The sequence below is a fragment of the Piliocolobus tephrosceles genome, chromosome 10, assembly GCF_002776525.5.
Source record: "Piliocolobus tephrosceles isolate RC106 chromosome 10, ASM277652v3, whole genome shotgun sequence".
Taxonomy (NCBI): domain Eukaryota; kingdom Metazoa; phylum Chordata; class Mammalia; order Primates; family Cercopithecidae; genus Piliocolobus; species Piliocolobus tephrosceles.
In genome coordinates this window covers 18,465,061-18,483,837 of record NC_045443.1, presented here as the reverse complement: position 1 = coordinate 18,483,837, position 18,777 = coordinate 18,465,061, and the positions used below count along the sequence as shown (strand labels likewise).

At 33.0% G+C, this 18,777-nt stretch overlaps 1 protein-coding gene across 3 annotated transcripts in view; it reads right to left on the bottom strand.

Moving 5' to 3' along the window:
- Positions 1 to 18,777, bottom strand: part of PIK3C2G (phosphatidylinositol-4-phosphate 3-kinase catalytic subunit type 2 gamma) — a 384,573-nt gene that overhangs the window by 240,893 nt on the left and 124,903 nt on the right. For all 3 annotated transcript variants that reach the window (XM_023226228.2, XM_023226229.1, XM_023226230.1), the window contains 2 exons: positions 15,935 to 16,065; positions 7,576 to 7,764 (listed from right to left, as the gene is read on the bottom strand). In XM_023226228.2, coding sequence (XP_023081996.1) covers positions 7,576 to 7,764; positions 15,935 to 16,065 — 320 coding nt within the window. The remainder of the gene's footprint in view (positions 1 to 7,575; positions 7,765 to 15,934; positions 16,066 to 18,777) is intronic.

Below are 18,777 nucleotides of genomic sequence, written 5' to 3'. Positions count from 1 at the left end.
TTACACTCATAATTTGGTAATGGCCTATTATCTACCTCCAGAAAATTGCAAGACCATGAATAAAGATCATGTTTCTATTTGCTAGTTTCAGGACCTAGCAAAGTCCCTAAGGTGAGTAGGCCATCAATACACATGTACTGAATACATGAATAAACAAATGGGTTTCAATGTCTTCATCTGTAAAATGGAGATCAGTAAAATGGGGGAAATAGATGTTGGGAGTAATATTAAGGAGGTTTTTCTGTATTTCAAGTCATATATTGTAAAGTGTTTTGTAAATTATGCCCTTCGATTATAAAATATTATTAAGATGCTAACTTTTTATCATGTAAGTTTCGACAAGTGTATTTAAGTCATTTATGTTTAATAGAAATTAAATATTTCTCATGAATTTATTTATATTTAACATTTGGCAAAGAAAAAAACTGAAAGCTCAAAATTCTCTTTAAAATGTAATTATAATGAAGGATTGATGATGATAAGAATGTTTGGTAGCATTGATTGAATGCTCTCATAGGTACCTTACCTTATTTGTTCCAGACAAGAACCCTAGGAGGTACATAATATTACTCTTTGTTTTAAAGTTAAATAAACTTTTCCAAGGTCATTCAAGGAATAACTGGCAGAACCAGATAGGTCTGATTTCAAAGCGTATGTTACCAACTGTGAAATCTGGAAATAACTCAAGAAACTCCAAAAGCATACAAAGACAAGATGTTGTATGTTCTTGCTTGCACTTTTGTTCCAGGCTGTTGGCTGTTAGTGTCATCCCCTTTTGCTACTTCACCTATCCATCTCTTTTCTGATCTTCCCTTCAAATATCCTTCCTTTCACCTTGTAAGCATGCTGGAAGCTCTTTTATTTGAAAAGGGATACAAACCCCAAATATCAAACATCTTTTTCTGATCACTTCCAACTTTAGCTATCTTTTTGCCTTTATCATCAATTCTATTCCAAGAGGCACGATTTATATATCTCCTATTCCTTTTCAGGAACTTGAAGTATGGAATCTAACTTCACTATTAAAATATGACCCAGTAATCTCATTTCTGAATATATATCCAAATGAAGTAAAATTAATATGTCAAAGAGATATCTGTGCCCCATGTTCATTTAATCATTATTTACAATAGCCAAGATATAGAAGCAAACTTAGTGTCCACTAAAGGATGAATGGATAACGACACAGTGGTATATACACACAATGTAATACTGTTCATCCTTTAAAAGAAGGAAGTTCTGTTATTTATGACAGCATGAATGAATCTGGAGGACATTATGCCAAGTGTAAAAAGCCAGGCACAGAAATACAAATATTTTAAAAATCTCACTTACATGTGGAATCTTAAAAGATCAATGTTATAAAAACAGAGCAGAAACATGGTTATGAGAGGCTTTGGGGAGAGGAGAAATGGAAAGAGAGGAGATTGTGGTCAAAGGGTACAAAGTTTCATTAGCTTGGAAGAGTAAGTTTCTGTGATCTATTGCACTGCATGGAGACCAGAGTTAATAACAATGTATCATATATTTTGAAATTACTAAAAACACATTTTTAACACTCTAAACACAAAAATAAGTTTGTGAGATGATGACTTTGTTAATTAGCTTTATTTAATCTTTCTACAATGTATATATAGATCAAAAGATTACATTGTACTACCTAAATATATACAATTATTATGTCAATTAAAACTAAATTTAAAAAACTGCTCTCATTGATATCATCAGTGACTACCTGATTTCCAAATTCATTGACCTGTTTTTAGACCTAATTCTATTTAATACTTCTTTAAAGCCTTCAAAAATCTTTTTCAAGAGTTCTAAGATACCACCCTTTTCTGGATCTCCTGCAACCTTTTGGTCAGCTTTTTTTCGTTTTATTTTCCTGGTTTTTCTTGCTTTGCACTGCCCTTAAAATGTTGCTGTTGTCCCAGGGAAGCAGAGGTTGCAGTGAGCCGAGATCGCGCCACTGCACTCTAACCTGGGAGACAGAGCAAGACTCCCTCTCAACAACAACAACAACAAAAGTTGCTGTTCTCCAGAGTTCCATCTCTGTCCTCTTGCTGTACTTCCTCTCTATAGCTACACACAGTAGCTGTTACACATCCTCTATTTCCGTAGCTTCAACTACTGCCTGAAAGCCAACAACTCTCACATTGTTTTTCAAGTTTTGATTTCTCTGCAAAGATTCAGACCTGTATACACAACCGCATACCAGGCATCTTCTTCTGTGTGTCCCATGGGTTTTTAAAAATGTGACATATCCAGAATAGAACTTTCCAACGTTCAACACACACAATTTGCTCTTTCATGTAAAACTCTTGTCTTGGTGAATGATGCAATTACCTATCAAGTTTCTCAGGTCTGTAAGCTTGAAGTCTTCCTTATTTCTTCTCCCTTTTTCAATTTCCTCTGAAATGTCTCTCAAATCTGCTTTGTGGGTTCCTACTGCTTAGACTTCTTAGTTCAGTCCCAGACCATTTTTCAAATGGATTATTTCAATATCTATTATCTATCTAATATTCTTTCTCTCATTTTCTCTTTTTTCAATCTGTTCTTTACACTCATCCCAGATTTATGCACATATAACATACATCTGATTTTATGACTCCTGTTCTTAACAAAATTCCATGGTCTGCCATAACAAGTTCATAGTACCTACCTGGCTCACCAGGCCTGAAACAATCTAAATTGAACCACCCTTTTCAACTTTGTTTCCTGATATAATTCTCTTCTAATGTTATATAAAATGACTCACTGTTTTCTGAACCTCTATAACCATGCACACACTAGTCCTCCTTCTTGGAATGTCATTTCCCCACTTCCCCACTCAGAAAATTCCTATGACTATTTCAAGTCAGAATCCAATTTCTTTGTGAACTTCTCCTTACTTTGTCTTAAAGAATTTTCCTCTCTCTCCTCTGGGCTCGTAGAGCACTTAATACTTACTTTGGTGATAGTATAGAGCACATTGCGTGGTGACCTCTAGCTTGAGTGTCTCCCTATAAATTGTATCTTGTTTAGAGAGTCACTATGGCTTATTCCTCCACCTCTTTGATTCAGTGCCTACCAATTTGTCTGTACACATATTTTTGTTCAATAAATAAATGGAAAAGATACACCATCATTCATAATTTAATTATGCAGCCAAAAGTGGGAGTTTTAACTGCCTCCCTATGCCATATTCCATTCTTTCTATTTACAATGTTAGTAAACAATGGCCTCAGTATAAATGAAATGTACAATAAAGAATACAATGGTTTGGAGAAAAAAAATATTTTGGAAATATTTTTCCAAGGAACCTAATTTTGGAAGCTAAGGCACTGTCTGTTAAATATTGCTTTTCTTCTTGCAAAACAATAATTTTACATCATGTGGGATGGCAAGTTCTCGTACCTTGTCAAATTTTTTATTTAAGCTTCTGATGTAATCCTCTGATGCCAATTCAAAGTTGCTATTTTTAAATGAATACTTTCCTTGAACTGACTTTTAATTCCTTGGGTATTTTTTGCTTGTTATTAGCAGTTGAATAGTTGTGCCTGTGCATCAGGGTTCAGGAAAATAGCTACCATCTGCCAAGAACCACAGACCTTAGCCCTTAGCCCTTCTCTGTTTTCCCGACAGCACCGCCTTCTCTAATGGAAGTTATCAGTACCCAGGGAGGTCTCTGCTGGCACTCAGTAGTAGAAATATTAACATCATATGGCCCATCCTAGGTAAATTAAATTTCATCATGTCTCTTGCTAAAAATAAACTAAAAGGAGATGGTGAACCTTTGGACAGATTAAGTAAATAGCAATATTAAAAACTCTCCAAACTGGAAATGGAGCACACCAGTCCTCAAGAGGTTAAACCACTTAAAAAATAGATTGTTCAAAGGAGGAAAAATATAGATCTCTCAAGAACTCACTCTGACAACTCACTTAATAAGCACATACTGTTTGTTCTCAGAAAAGTCAGCTTTTTAATTTAGAGGAGTTGAAAGGTTCATTTCTGGAAACAGCTTGTCCTCAAGCTTTTTAATAGTTCAGTAAAACTGAGAGTGGGAGTGGGAGGATGAGTACAATGGAAATACTCCAACCTTTTCATTGACCTTATTTGGTGCATGATAAGAAACTTTCCAGTGTGTAAATAAATCAGGATTCTACTAAGTTCCCTGAATGAAGTTTAATAAACACCCTCTACTTTAAAATCAGTCCCCATAACCTCTAAAAATCTGATTATTCAGGAAAAAAAAGAAACTACACAGTGAAGTAGAAACATCCACGCATGACCGAGATAGCTAAGTGCTCCTACTTACAATTTTAAAAAACTGTTTAGGATAGCCAAGATATTTCATATGTAAATAGCCTAGCATGTTTATGCAGGAAGGCTTTAAGCAGAATGGTTCAGATTATAAGCTCTCATGAATACCTGGATTTGACTCCCAGGTTTTCAACTTACAGGGCACTTGGGGCAACGTAACCTGTATAGGCCTCAGTTTCCTCTTAGGTAAAATGGGAATAATAATAGTATTTCCATCATAGGGTTATTATGGATGTTAATATGAGATAGTGCTAAGGTGCACTAAGTAAAAATTTTATCTGGACACGTAAAACATTGAACAGGCCAAATAGATTTTGAAGATCTGTTTAGATAAAGAAGACTCAGGAAGCATAATTCTGCTTAGTTAACAGGGATCAGAGAATATTGACATTCATCCAGCTAATCCTCTTATTTTATAAGTGAGTAAACAGATCAGTATTACAATCTTCATTCTATTAAATATTTTTCTAAAAAATATTCCATGAACTTTAAACTTTAGAAAGTTATCTTGCTAGAAAATTATTCTTTAAAGATACTATAGAGATTCATAGATATTACGTTCACAATTATTTTCTCAAAAATTTTAAACACCTTTACCGAGATATTATTGAAATACCTTACAATCCACCCCATTTAAAGTGCACAATTCAATGTTTTTAGCACGTTTCCAGATTTGTGCAACAATTATATCAATTATAACCACAAAAGGAAACCTCATACATGTTAGCAGTCATTCTCCATTTTCTCCCAACCTGCCCTAGCTCTGAGTTACTGCTGATTTACTTTATGTCTCTATAGCTTTCCCTATTCTGCACATTTCATACAAACGAAATCATACCATATGTGGTCTTCTGTAACTGGCTTCTTCCACTTAGCATAATGCTGTTAAGGTTCATCCAGGTTGTAGCATATATCACTATTCATTCCTTTTTATTATCAAATAATATTAATCTTTTATGGGTAGATCACATTTTACATATCTATTGATTAGTTGCTGGATATTTGGATTGTTTCTACATTTTGGATATTGTGAATAATGCTGTTATAAATATGTGTGCATGAATTTTTGAGTGGGCATATTTTTAAATTTATCTTGGGTATATACTTAATAGTAAGATTGTTGGATCATATAGTAACTCTGGATTTAACACTTAAGAAACTGCCACACTGTTTTCCAATCGGCTACATGATTTTGCATTCCCACCAGAGATAAATGAGGTTTCCATTGTCTCTATATCCTCAACAACACTTTTTATTTTTTGTCCTTTTTGTATTTTTTGATTATAGCCAGTCCTAGTGAGTATGCTATCTTAGGTGTTAGGTGATTTTCATTTTTATTTCCTTAATGGTTAATGATATTGAGCATGTTTTCATGTAAATGTTGGGCATTTGTATATTTTCTTTGGAGAAATGCCCATTCAGATCCTTTGCCCATTTTACAGTTGGGTTATTTATCTTTCTGCTTTTGAGTTTTAAGAGTCTTTATATGTTTTGAGTAAAATTTCCTTGTCAGATGTTTATTTTCTCTTATTCTGTCAGTTGTAACTGTCACATTTTGAATGAACTCTCCATTAGTTAATCAGTTCAAGAATGACAAAATAATAATTGTGCTAATAGCCCAAGTCTAACTTCAGCAAAAACCAGCTAGAGTTTAGCATAATAATTTTACAGATTTTAGCTGTTCTTACATCTAAACCAGAAAAAGGGGTTAGGATTATGTTGGAAATGAGACCTTTTTTCCAAAAGGATATTTAAACACTAGCATGATGAATTATGAATATCCCAATGAAACCAATCCATTGTTAATTACCATATAATTATTTTATTAACTAATGCAACTGTACAAAGTCATGTAGGAGATGAATAGTAATGATAGTGTCCTCAAATTGCTTATAATTTAAATGTTAAACTACTGTACAAATAATAATAATGTATCTAAAAAGTGATTGGTTCAATACTGAGGAATTAATATGTCCTAGGTAATACTAAGCCTTCAGGAAACAGAAACATTGAGACGATCTGTTTTGCCTTGAGTGGCTCTGAGTCAGATGTGAGTGAAAATATACACATTTTACATGTTGCATATAAACACGTTACCATAAAATGCAATGTATAAAGTAATAGAGCACTGTACTAGTCCAGGAGTGATCAATTCTACATGGCGAGGTCAGAGAAGACCCCACACAAGAAACTTTATAAAAGAAAAAAGTTGCAAACTCAATAATAGAAGCAAATATATATATATATATATTCCATTATATATACAAAGAAAGAGGTAGGCATCTAAGCACACATCAGTTAATGGAAGAAGCCACAAAACTAATAAAATCTTCAAAGTGAGGAGCACAAAGATAGTATGTAAATTTCGAGATTCAGTGACTGAGAAGCTCGAAAAACCCACTCTCCCCTTTACCCACCTCAGAAGTTTTCTGAAGGACACAAATTAGTAAATAAATCTTTCAAAGTCAATTTAGGTCACATGAAGAAAGTTCTTCATGTAACTAACTCCCTTTCCCACCTTTCTCCTCCTCTCGGGTTCTTGAGAATGGATTCAGAATAGAGCTGGGTTTCACAATTTTTTGCCTGGCTCAAGAGATTGCAGACTTTCTTCATGTCATCAGTGAGCTGATGCTATCAGGACAGACTTAAAATATCTTTTCTTGGCTTTGAATATAAAAGGGAAGCCAAGGAAGACTTGTTTCTTCTGGACCAGAGCCAGCTACCACAGTTATTCCTACAAGTTTCTCTTTAACAAGAAGACATCATTAGCCCTTTCCTGGTGCTCCATGCATTTGATTCTGAGTGAAGATCTCAAGGACATGCAAGGAATATATTTTTTTCTTTTATTCCTATCATCGTCATTATCATATTAATTGTACACCTACTTTACACAGGCATTTTGCTAAACTTTGCATATTTTAATAGTTCAAAAAATGATCCTAATTTTTAAAGATGCTTTTAGTCTGAGAGAAGAAGTAGGAATTTTTATTTTTCCCTGTTTAATTATAAATTATTTCTGTAAGAACTAGACTACTCATTTAAGAAACTTCTACCATTTATTATACCACAAGCTTAGGGCAGAAGACATGATTATAACTTAGATTTGTTTAAAATTTATATTCATAGCTTACATTTATCTAAAATTAATATCCATAACTATCAAAATTGAGAACAAACAGAATAGCTATTGAATTAATTATATGGTTCTATATTTCTCTTCAAGCAAGTTCTTCTCCGTCAGTAATATCATGATTGTTATGCAATTCTTACCTGGAAGTCAAAAGCCCAAGAGCCTCTAAAGGTTGAGAAAATGTCCATCTTCTCAAAATGGTATGCATTTCTGAAACAGTCCTTTCATCCCATCCAGGGGCACTACCCAGGACTAAAGGAAGGGAGCAGTTTTCATTATTGCAGTAGAAGCGATAAAACCACAAATATCTTTTCTTTTCTTCAGAGAGTCTGAAAAACCAGATTGGAAACAGTAATTTAGTGGAGTTTGCTGCACTAACAAATGTTGCTATAAATATGCAGTACCAAACCTTACTGTACTTCTTTGAATTTTATTTTAGTTTACTTTTAAACATGTCTTTTACCTTCCTGGGATAGCTTCATAGGTTATTTCATCAGTTTATTTTCCACTAACTTTATTCTTTTGTATTATTATTTTGAAAAAGAAAAAATCAATTCAGATAACTCTCAAATCAATTCAGATAACTCACATTTATTTTTGTTCACTCTTATTTGTGTGTTTTGTTTTGTTTTGTTTTTTAATATGTCATTTTGGTTGGCAAAATCTCTCTCCCCTAGGGAAAACCGAGTTTATCTGAATCCTGTGACACATCCAATTTAGAACAAAGCTAATCAACCATTTACTTTCTTTTTTTTTTTTCTTTTTTATTTTTTACAAATTAACTGAGATCCAAGTGGGCCTTTGAAAAAAATGGCATATTTTAGTAATGATATTTCTTCATCTCCAAGCAAGTTTTATCAGAGTTCAGAAATCTTTGCTGTTGTTAACTTCAAAAACAAAGATCTCAATTCATCCCTGGATTATGTCTTTAAATGTTCAGAGTTCATGGGAAGTTTGGCGTGAAAATGTCAGTGATACTAGTTTCTTATATGGTCAAGTATTTCCCCCTGGAGAGTAGTCTGAAATAAAAGATCTAAATCTAGGACTAGGGACTTGACTTGCTGACAATTTATCATGTTTTGCTCACACTCCAGTGGAAGTATTCAGGACCACAGTTCAATTGGAGGACAGCTTCCCTCGCACGACAATGGCTTTTGAGCACTCTCTCCTCCAAACTGACACTGAGCTTGAATCTGCTGAAACTCCCAAGAAAGCTAATGAAACATAAAAGAATCTTTTAAAAGTCTATGTTTCTCTATAATTCATGTTAAAATTTTCCTCATCTGTAAAAAGAAAAGATTGGATTATAGGTGATTTTGAAGGTGCGTTTAGGTTCCTTTTCTTATATTTTGCTACCACCTTTTCCTCTGAAAAAGCCACAGAAGAAAAAATATCCATAGTAAAATTACTAAAACATATTTGCTCAGATTAAATTTTTTTCCCCAATACTGAACAATGCTTTCTTTTTTTTTTAGCTCCTTTTGTTAAAGCAAATTCACATTCAAGGACATGCCACAGATTCAGTTCAATAAATTATTACAAATGCATATACCAGATAACAACCACACTCATATCAAGACATAAAACAGTCTCTTTCATGTCATCAGAGGCAAGCACTGGTATCATTCCTTTCTCTCTTGATAAATATTAACCTTTTAGAACTTCATATAAATGGAATCAGAGAGTAAATATGTTTTTATTTATGGCTTCTTTCACTCCATTATATAATGTTTTTGAAATCATCCATATTGGTTGAGTTTGTCAATAGTTAATTCCTTTTAATTAATGAACATTATTCCTTTGTGTAACTGTGCCATTATTTACTTATTCACTCTCCTGTTTGAAGGACATTTGGGTTGCTTCCTTTTGGGGGGTATTATGAATAAAAGTGCTGTGATCATTTGTGTACAAGTTTTTTATATGAATGTATTTTTCATTTCTCCTAGGAAATACCTATGAGAGGAAGGATGTGGTTATGTGTTAGGTATTTATCTTTACAAAAAATTGTGAAACTGTTTTCCGAAGTAATTGTAAAATTTTACATTATTGCTTGCAGAATATGATAGTTCCATTTGTACCATATTCTTGCAAACTCTTGATTTTGTCTGTCTTTATAATGTTATCCATTCTAATGGGTGTATAGTGGTATCTCATTGTGCTTCTAATTTATATTTACTTGGGGTCTAGGCAATTTTTCATATGCTGTTTTCTTATATCTTTTGTTGGAGCTCTCTTCTCATGTCTTTACTTGTTTGTTTAGATTCATTTGCATGATTTCTTTAGATATTCTGGATACAAAAAGTTTGTCATATAAATGTTTGCACATATTTTTCTCAGAATGTAGCTTGCCTATAGATTTCCTTAATGGGGGCTTTTCATGAATAGTTTTACATCTTGATGATGTCCAATTCAGAAATTTTTAAATAGTTATTACTTTCTCTATTTGTTTAACATTGGCTATCTTAACATTCATTCTTGTGGTTTTTTTTCTCAAGTATTCTGAAAGCAATATTTTACTTGCTGAAAGTACTTTTTTCATTTATGGCGTGGGTGGCATTGTCAAAAATACATTGAACATACAAATGGGTCTCTGGCTTTCTATTCTATCTATACCGAATTCTATTCCATTGACCTATTTGCCTATCCTTAAGCTATATCACACTAGCTTAATTGCTGTAAATTTATAGTACATAAATCCACACACGTTATGAAGTCAGACTTTGTTCTTTTTTCATGATTGCTTTGACTATTCTAGGTTTTTTGCATTCCACATAAATACTGAAGTCAACTTTTCAATTTCTACAAAAACCTGCTGAGATTTTCATTGGGATTATATTTTATTTACAGATGAGTTTAGAGAGAATTATCATCTTAACCACAGGAATCTTTCAATCAATAAATGCAGTATATTTTTCATTTATTTAGATTTTCCTTAATTTTCTTTAGCAAAGTTTTACACTTTTCAGTAAATAAAATTTTATTAAATAATTTACTAAATTTTAGTAAAAAATTAGTAAAATTTTAGTAAATAAAATTTTGATGTAGTAAATACAATTCCAAAACAGAATTTATTTTATATATATTTTTACTGGAACACAATTAGATCTTGTATATTTATCTGAAGTGTTATGACCATTACATAATCATGCTGTGTGAAAATAGTCAGTTTTATTTCTTTCTTTTCAATTTTTACCTTAACTTTTTTTTTCCACATGGTGTGCTGGCTAGGATTTCCCATACAAGATTAAAGATACATGTTTGAAGCAGACATCGTGGCTTTGTTTCCAACCTTAGGAGAAAGGATTCATTCTTACATGATTTAACGTGATACTATATAAACTTTTCATAGATCACTTTTCAAGGTTGAGAAAGTTTCATTTTATTTCTAGTTTTAACATGAATGGGTATTGAACTTTATCACTTTCTTTCTAGATCTAGCAAGGTGATATGATTTTCCCGGTAAATATTCTTTTACTTTTAATCTAATTGCTTATATATAAAACATGTTTCTGTAAACAGAATACAGTTATATATTGCTTTTTTGATGTAGGCTGACAACTTCTGCTTTTTAATTTGAGTTCTTAGTGTGTTTACATGTAATATCATGTTGATATGGTCACCTAATCATACCAATGGCTCACTGTATTGCTATTTGTTTCTGTGAGGTGTTTTTTTTTCTTTGTCCAAACCATTTCTTAGTCCCCTTTTTTCTTTTTTATGTTTCCTTTTAGATTTTTTTCTGTTATATTTCATTTTTATCTTCTCCTTGGCTTTTAAATATACTCTTAAAATTTAAGGAGTGTGGTTTTCCTAGAGATTAAAATATCTTTGTTTAAGCATATTACAGTCAATCATGAATTAACATTATGCATCCTTACATGTAATATAAAAAACTTGGAACAGTTTACTTCTGTTTTCCATTTTCATTCTTATTGAAGTTATTATAAATTTTTTTATATATTATAAACCCAGAGTACATTGTGATTCATTTTTCTTTAATCACTTTTAAAATAAATTAATAAATGTGTAAATGAAACTATTTTTATTTATTTACCTATTTTGGGGTATTTTTGATTTCTTCTTATAGATTTGAGTTTCCATCTGGTATCATTTTCTTCCAGCTTGAAGTACTTATTTTATTATTTTGTATAGTACGGATGAACTGATAATAAACTAACTTAGCTTCATTTGGTTGAAAATATCTTCATTTGGCCTTAATTTTAAGAAATACAATTTTACTGTGTATAGAGTTCTAATTTGAAAAAGTTGTTTTCATCTTTAACACACAAAGATAGTATTCTACTGCGTTTTGGGTTTTTTTTTTTTTTTTTGATGAGAAGCCTGTATTTAGTGTTTTATATAGAATATTATAATATTAATATTATAGTTGTTTCTCTATATGGAATTTGTTTATTTTCTCTAATGTTTCTAAATTTTTATATTTATCTTATTTGTCATTTATTTCTCTATAATGTATCTAGGGAGTGTGTGAGAGAGAGAGAGAAAGAAAGAAAAGGAAGAGAGAGAGAGAAGGAAAGAAAAAAAAAGAAAGAAAGAAAGAAAAGAAAGAGAAAGGAAATCAAGAAAAAAGAAATTTCAGCAATTTCTCTATAATGTATTTAGGTTGTGTGTATGAGAGAGAGAGAGAAAGAAAAGAGAGAGAGAGAAAGAAGGAAAGAAAGAAGAAAGAAAGAAAGAGAAAATAGAGAGAAAGGAAAGAAAGAAAGAAAGAAAGAAAAAGAAAGAAAGAGAGAAAGAAAGAAAGAATAAAAGAAAGAAAGAAAGAGGAAGGACGGAAGAGAGAGAGTATGTATTCACTTAGGGGTTACTAAGACTTTTACTTCTTATATTTGTAGATTAATTTTTATCAAAAAATCAAATTTGTAAAATTTGGCCATCTCCTTAATTATTTTTTGCCTCAGTATTTTTCTCCTTTTTGGTGTGTCCAATGCACACATATGTCCCTCAGGTCACAAGGTGCTCTCATTATTTTCAAGGTTTATTTTCTTTTTGTACCTTAACATGGGGAATAATTCCTATTGCCCAGTCTTCAAGCTCACTGTTCCTTTTTTCTTGCATTTTACAATCTATTAAGCCCATTTACTGATTTTTTAAACAAATATTTTAGGTATTGTGTTTTCAGTTCTTAAATTTCCATTTTTTTAGTACGATTCATTTTTTCATTCATATACATCTTTTTAAAAATCATTAAACATCTTTATAATAGCTGTATTGAAATCATTATTTCCTAATTTAAAACTCTTTACATCTGTTTCTATTTACCACTTCCTCTCCCCAGGCTATTTTTATATTTTCCTGATTCTTTCCAATTATTTTCCTAGTTACTGATTGTATACTAGACATTTTCCAATAGTTTTCTCAATTATTGATCATATGCTAGACATTTAGAATAGTGCATTATTCAGAGTCAGCATTCTGCTATTTTTCAGGTGTTGAATCTCATTTTTCTTAGTAGACAGTTCAATTACTGGAAGATCAGCTCAAGTTTTTTGAGACTGGTTTTTATTATTTGTTAGGTTGAGCCTACTACAGTCTTTAATCTAGGGCTAGAATGGACTTAATCCTAATATGCATCATTTTGGTTTCTTTATTAAATGTAAGGGATGGTCTGTGAGCTTTCTCCATTCTTATTGGTCAGAATTTCTATGTCTTCCAGCATTGTGTGGCTTCTCAAATCACATTTATTTTATATCTCCCTGAAGTAGTTCTCTTGTAAGCCCTGGAAAGTTTCCACCTGCTCATGAGTAGTTTAGCACTCAACTAAATATTTAAGAAGACTCCAATACAGATTTCTGTAGCTCTCGTCCTGCGGTATGATGCTCTGAAGATGCCAGCTGCCTTAGCATCACTGAACTCTAAATTCTGCCTTTTTAAAAATATCTCAGCAGGAGCTGCATTCTCTTCTTATATTCTACCTTCCCAAGTCATGTGGGAGGACCCAGGTATAGAAAGTGACTCCAGGCTGAAAGCCACTTTAATCCCAAGGCTTACCTCAAGTCCTCTCTGTTTAATTTATGAAAACAGTTGCTTCATATCTTTCTCTCATCATAGTTCTGTCAGTCAGGGGGATTGGTCTTGCACTAGGTATTCTTCACGGTAGAAGTAGAAGCACTAATCTATTTTAGAACATATACGGTTACATATTTCATTCTGGGGTCTTTAGATTTGGAAGCATTTTTTGGTTGACATCAAGAAGATTTTTTTTTCAATTTTTATTTTTTACAAATATCACAGGCATATTTTCATGAGTTCCATTGAGTCTGAACTTCCTCACTGTGATTACTTTTGGTCAGTTTTAAAGAAGGAATAATTAAGTCATCAACTAAATGATAAAATGTGGCACTGGGAAACTGAGGTTAATCTGATTCTAACACAAGTTTCACCACATTGAAGGCTGTTCTCCATCTGTTTTCACAGTCCAGAATAAAATTGCACCACGCTGAACATTAATAATTGTATTTGAGTGGGTGAAACAGAGGAAAATGTTGCTTGTTTTATGAGTGTTATTAGCTTAAATAGAAACTGAAATATAAAACAATTAGAATTCACTGGGGTTAATTTAAAAACACAAACCTCTGATATTTAAAGGAAGTTACCATGATTATTATTTGTTGGTTTTGACCTCTTTTTGTTTGAATATATTTAAAATTTCAAGGTATCTTTTTCATATTAAAAACCTAAGTATAAATATGCTAGCCTCTTATTTGTGGCACACTTATTGAACACACGGTTTTACATTTTGAAGTAAGACAGAAAAAGAAGCTTCATCTAGTTAAGATGACAGTAGTCTAGTATGACAATGGATTGTCAACATATGTGTTATGAAGACTATGAGAATCTTCTGTTATCTTCAGTTCTTAAGTCAACTTTTTATACCAGAAACTATGCAAAGTCAATTCAGTCCTTATAATCTACTTATTTCGCACACATTGTTATCAGTGTATAGCATTAGAAATATAGTGATAAACAAGAAAGATGGGTTCTTTGCTTTTTCCAGTTCTTGCAAATCATTGAGAGGAAGAAGAGCTAAACACATGAGTGAGCAGGATAATAGCTAGTGTTAAGTGTGATAACATAAAAGGTAATGTGATAGAGAGTGAGGGAAACAAGGCTTCATCACATAGAGTGGTCAAAGAAGGACTTTTTGAGGTGACATTTAAGTGAAAGTCTAAAGGATGAGATAATTTAGTAATGTGAAGAACTTAGGAAACAGTTTTTCAGGCAGAGGGAATATCAAATAAAAAGGCCTTGAGACGAGAGCAGGACCAGCACATTTGGAGTTTAAAAAGGAGTTTGATGTTCCTGGCTTGAAGTGAATGAGAAAAGCAGCAATAAATATTGAAATTAAAGTAGCGAGATTACTCAAAAGAAAACTGATCACACTCATTGCCCTAGTATGGGATGGCCCAAGCTGATTTCTCCTCCCGAAAATGACTCTACCATCTGCCAAGTTGATCAACTCAAAATTTTGGACTCTCTATTGACTTAACCTTGACTCTTTAATTTCTTAATGGACTTACTCCAAAATTCTAATTAATCATCAGGTTATGTCTTCTCAACTGCCAAAATATGTCTCCCAAATCTAGCCACTTCTATTAATATCCACTGCTATCATCTTAGTTCTAGCCATCATGATCTCTTGCCTAAAACTGTTACATTCACCTCCTTGCTGTGCTGCTTGCTTCTACTGTCACATCTACTCCAATCCATTCTGCAACTTGTGGTCAAAGGGATCACTCAAGATTCTTCTGCTCACGTAATTCCCTTGTTCAAAACCTTTACATTAATTTTCACTCTTGGAGTAAAGTCTGTTATCACGTTATATATCTTTTCTCTCTCACACACACACACGCGCACACACACACACACACACACACACACACAGAGACTTTCTCAGTCTGATGCCTTTGGCGTGTTATTAATGAGCATAATCAGCTGTGACATGCATTTTGCCAGGTAATGAGTACAAATGCCACTAATTCTCTAATAGTTCTTCCCAGGATTTTGGTTCTATTCAAAGAATTATCATTTTACAAAGTACTCCTTAGTCACTAATTTTGTGCTATTAAAACAAGACTTATTTCTTTACTGCTCTTTTTAAAATCTGCCTTAATTAAATGTTGCTTTTCCCTGTTGACTAAAACAACTTTCTACCTCCTGGAAGGAAGGTTGAAAGATGGTCTGTCACTGCTATGTGCTGATATACATCTGATCACTCTATGCTTTGTTATTTTGAACTGAATAATTTCCAAACTTTTAACTTTTCCTTAAGACCACAGGAAACAAATTGTTAAAAGCACACAGAATTACTTATTTATGTCCTAAACATTAGTTAACCATCCAACAAGCATGACATTAGGAAATGAAATGAGTTATGTAGGAAGGAAGGCTCACTCTTTGAAGATATCATACTTCAAGAATGACTGAGGAAATCATAAACAGCAGGCAAAATTCACTTACAAGACCTAGGTCACTTACAGTAGGGGAGTCTGTTTCTGTGAAAGTCTGGCAATATGTTTTAAACACTCCTTTGGTGGCTCTTCAAGATTACTTCCATTTTCTTCAGAATCAGGTTTCACATACTCCCACCCAGTAGCTGGAAAATCAATCTGAAAGAAAAAAAATGATTTGATATGTGTTGAAGGTGTCTCAAAATACATTATTGATTTAATACTCTTATCTTAGATTTATAGAAACTAAAGAACGGAACAACTTCTATTTTTTCTGTGCTATTTATAATTTTAAAATAATTTCTAAAATAATTATTAGAGGTTGGACTTAGGATCTAAATATACAAGGTATTTAGCCAATTATTTATACAAATGGTATAGATGGGCCACCTATAATGTTGTCTGAGGGAAAATAAGAGAAATAATAATATATGGTCTCTCCATAAAGATTAATATGTTACATTTTTGGTTAATGCTGACATTATATCCTTTTTACATTTTGGTGTTAAAAGGTCTCCTTATGAAGTGATGAAATTTAACATTGGTAATTATGCTTTTTTCAAGTAACCCGCTTGAGAAAATAGAGTTAATCTATATTGATCTCTAGTTCATGAAATCTGCAAGTCTGGGAATCATTTTGTACACACGAGTGAGCTCTTCTTTGATAAAGAACTGTTGTGTTAGTAAAAAGTCAAATAGAATATTTCTGCTTTGGTTCTGTAGTTCAGATTTATAGACAGTTTCAGAATCCGGCCTCCTTTTTTTCCTGGCTCAATCTACTTACCATTAAACCATGTTTCAGTGATTCAGAATCTGATTCTAGTAAATAAAATTACAGTTAACAAAAAGATAGTTCCAGACTATGTAAATAAGCTGGATATTTTAGGGCTCCATAGGTTTGCTTAATGTTATCACACATACTGTTTTTTTTTTTTTTCATTTTAATAACAGAAATCCCACAGACATTATTTTTTTTCTGCTGAATTATGTTAGGTTGGAATCTCAGAGAAAATTGAGGAACCTTACAAAGCAGATGGTATGAGTTTCAGTTTGAAATACAGTTTAATATATTTGAGCGCTTATTTATTTGAAAAAGTTTTAGTAATTTCTGTAACCTCTAGCATTTGTTATAATTTTTGTGTTTGATATAATCTGCATTACAGTGTATCAGTTACTCCACCATGATAAAAGAAACAAGTATGAGATCAGCTTAACTGAAACATTACAGCAAAGTTTGCCTCTTGACAAAGATTGATCTTGAAAGATGAACTTTGGTACCTCAGAGGGAAGGGCATCCAGTATGAGCAAGTTACATGCTACTCTTTATATGGACAAATATTTTTAAACAGCTCTTAATGAGTTAGTACAATTTTATGTTGATACTAAGTAAATGGCATGGTGGATGAGAAAACTGAGAAGAGTAGATGAGCATACAAAATAACTCCTGTGTACAAACCTATAATAAATTATTTGTATATATTTCACTTAGGAAACAATTTTTATTTCTGATACGTGAGTGAGATCTTTTATCAAATTGCATTTTTTCATGAATTATGAGGCTAAATAGCTACTGATTCTTGTGTTGCTATAGAAAATATTGGAATTTTTCCTAGTTGCCTTTTGTACTCTTTATAAGAGAAAACTTCCCCAAAACTATGCTTTAATGCATTTGCTTTAGAACACTTTTAGGCACCATACATTATGGAAGATATAAGTAATATCTATTATTTTCTGATAACTTAAAGTCTAATTGAGGAGAAAAGGCACACACATTAACAATTAGAATAGAGAATAATAAATACATAGCACCCCAAAGCTGTGTTTCATTGTTGTGCTTTCAGTACTGACAAACATTCGACTCTGTTCTATGGCTGTGGCTGACCAAGCCTGGCCTTGGTCTCAAATTTCTTTTTAAAGGAATGCTCCAGGAGATGTACTCAAATGTCAGCATCGCATGTGTCATGACATCTATTTTTCACATTCCTGGCTAAGCCTTGAGGATACACTCCTGATTTTAACAACAACAACAATATGGGTTTTTTCGGGGGATAGAGGAAGATATTCAAACCTGGTAATGCTCCCTTCTAATTCACACCTCCTTACACATTTGCATATCAACTTCTTGTGTTCCAAGGATTCATCTTGCTTCATTTCTTCTGCTCATCCTTTGTCATTCACACTAGGCCACCGTGATTTCTATTATGGCTTCATGACTTGGCACTGCTTAAGGGAGCTGTTGTGAATGTCCCCAGTGTCCATGCCCCACAACCATAGCCGTAAGGTGCCCCTGGGCCAATTTTGGGTTCCCATGATTCTGTCAGATTATTCCAAGAACTTCCACTTTAACTGTGTGTGGGTTGGTATTATAAGACACACCTGCTGGGCGTGATGTCTCATGCCTGTAATCCCAGGACTTTGGGAGACTGAGGCAGACAGATCACTTGAGGTCAGCAGTTCGAGACCAGCCTGGCCAACATGGTGAAACCCTGTGTCTATTAAAAATATAAAGTAGCCACGTAAGGTGGCATACGCCTGTAATTACAGCTACTTGGGAGGCTGAGGCACGAGACAGAATTGCTTGAACCATGGAGCTGGAGGTTGCAGTGAGCTGAGATCACGTGCCACTGCACTCCAGCTGGGGTGACGAAGTGAGACACTGTCTCACAAAAAAAAGAAAAGAAAAGAAAAGAAAAGACATACACATGTTAGACCCTGAGTTCTATTGCAGTTCAGAGGAAGGAAGGATAGCTGCTAACGGGGTGGCAATTGTGGTGAGTCTGAAAAAAGGAGTTGTAAAAGAGGGATCCATATGGTGGTTTTGGAGTGAGAAAAAAAAAAGGATCTCTGTTACATTAAAAATCAAAATATAAT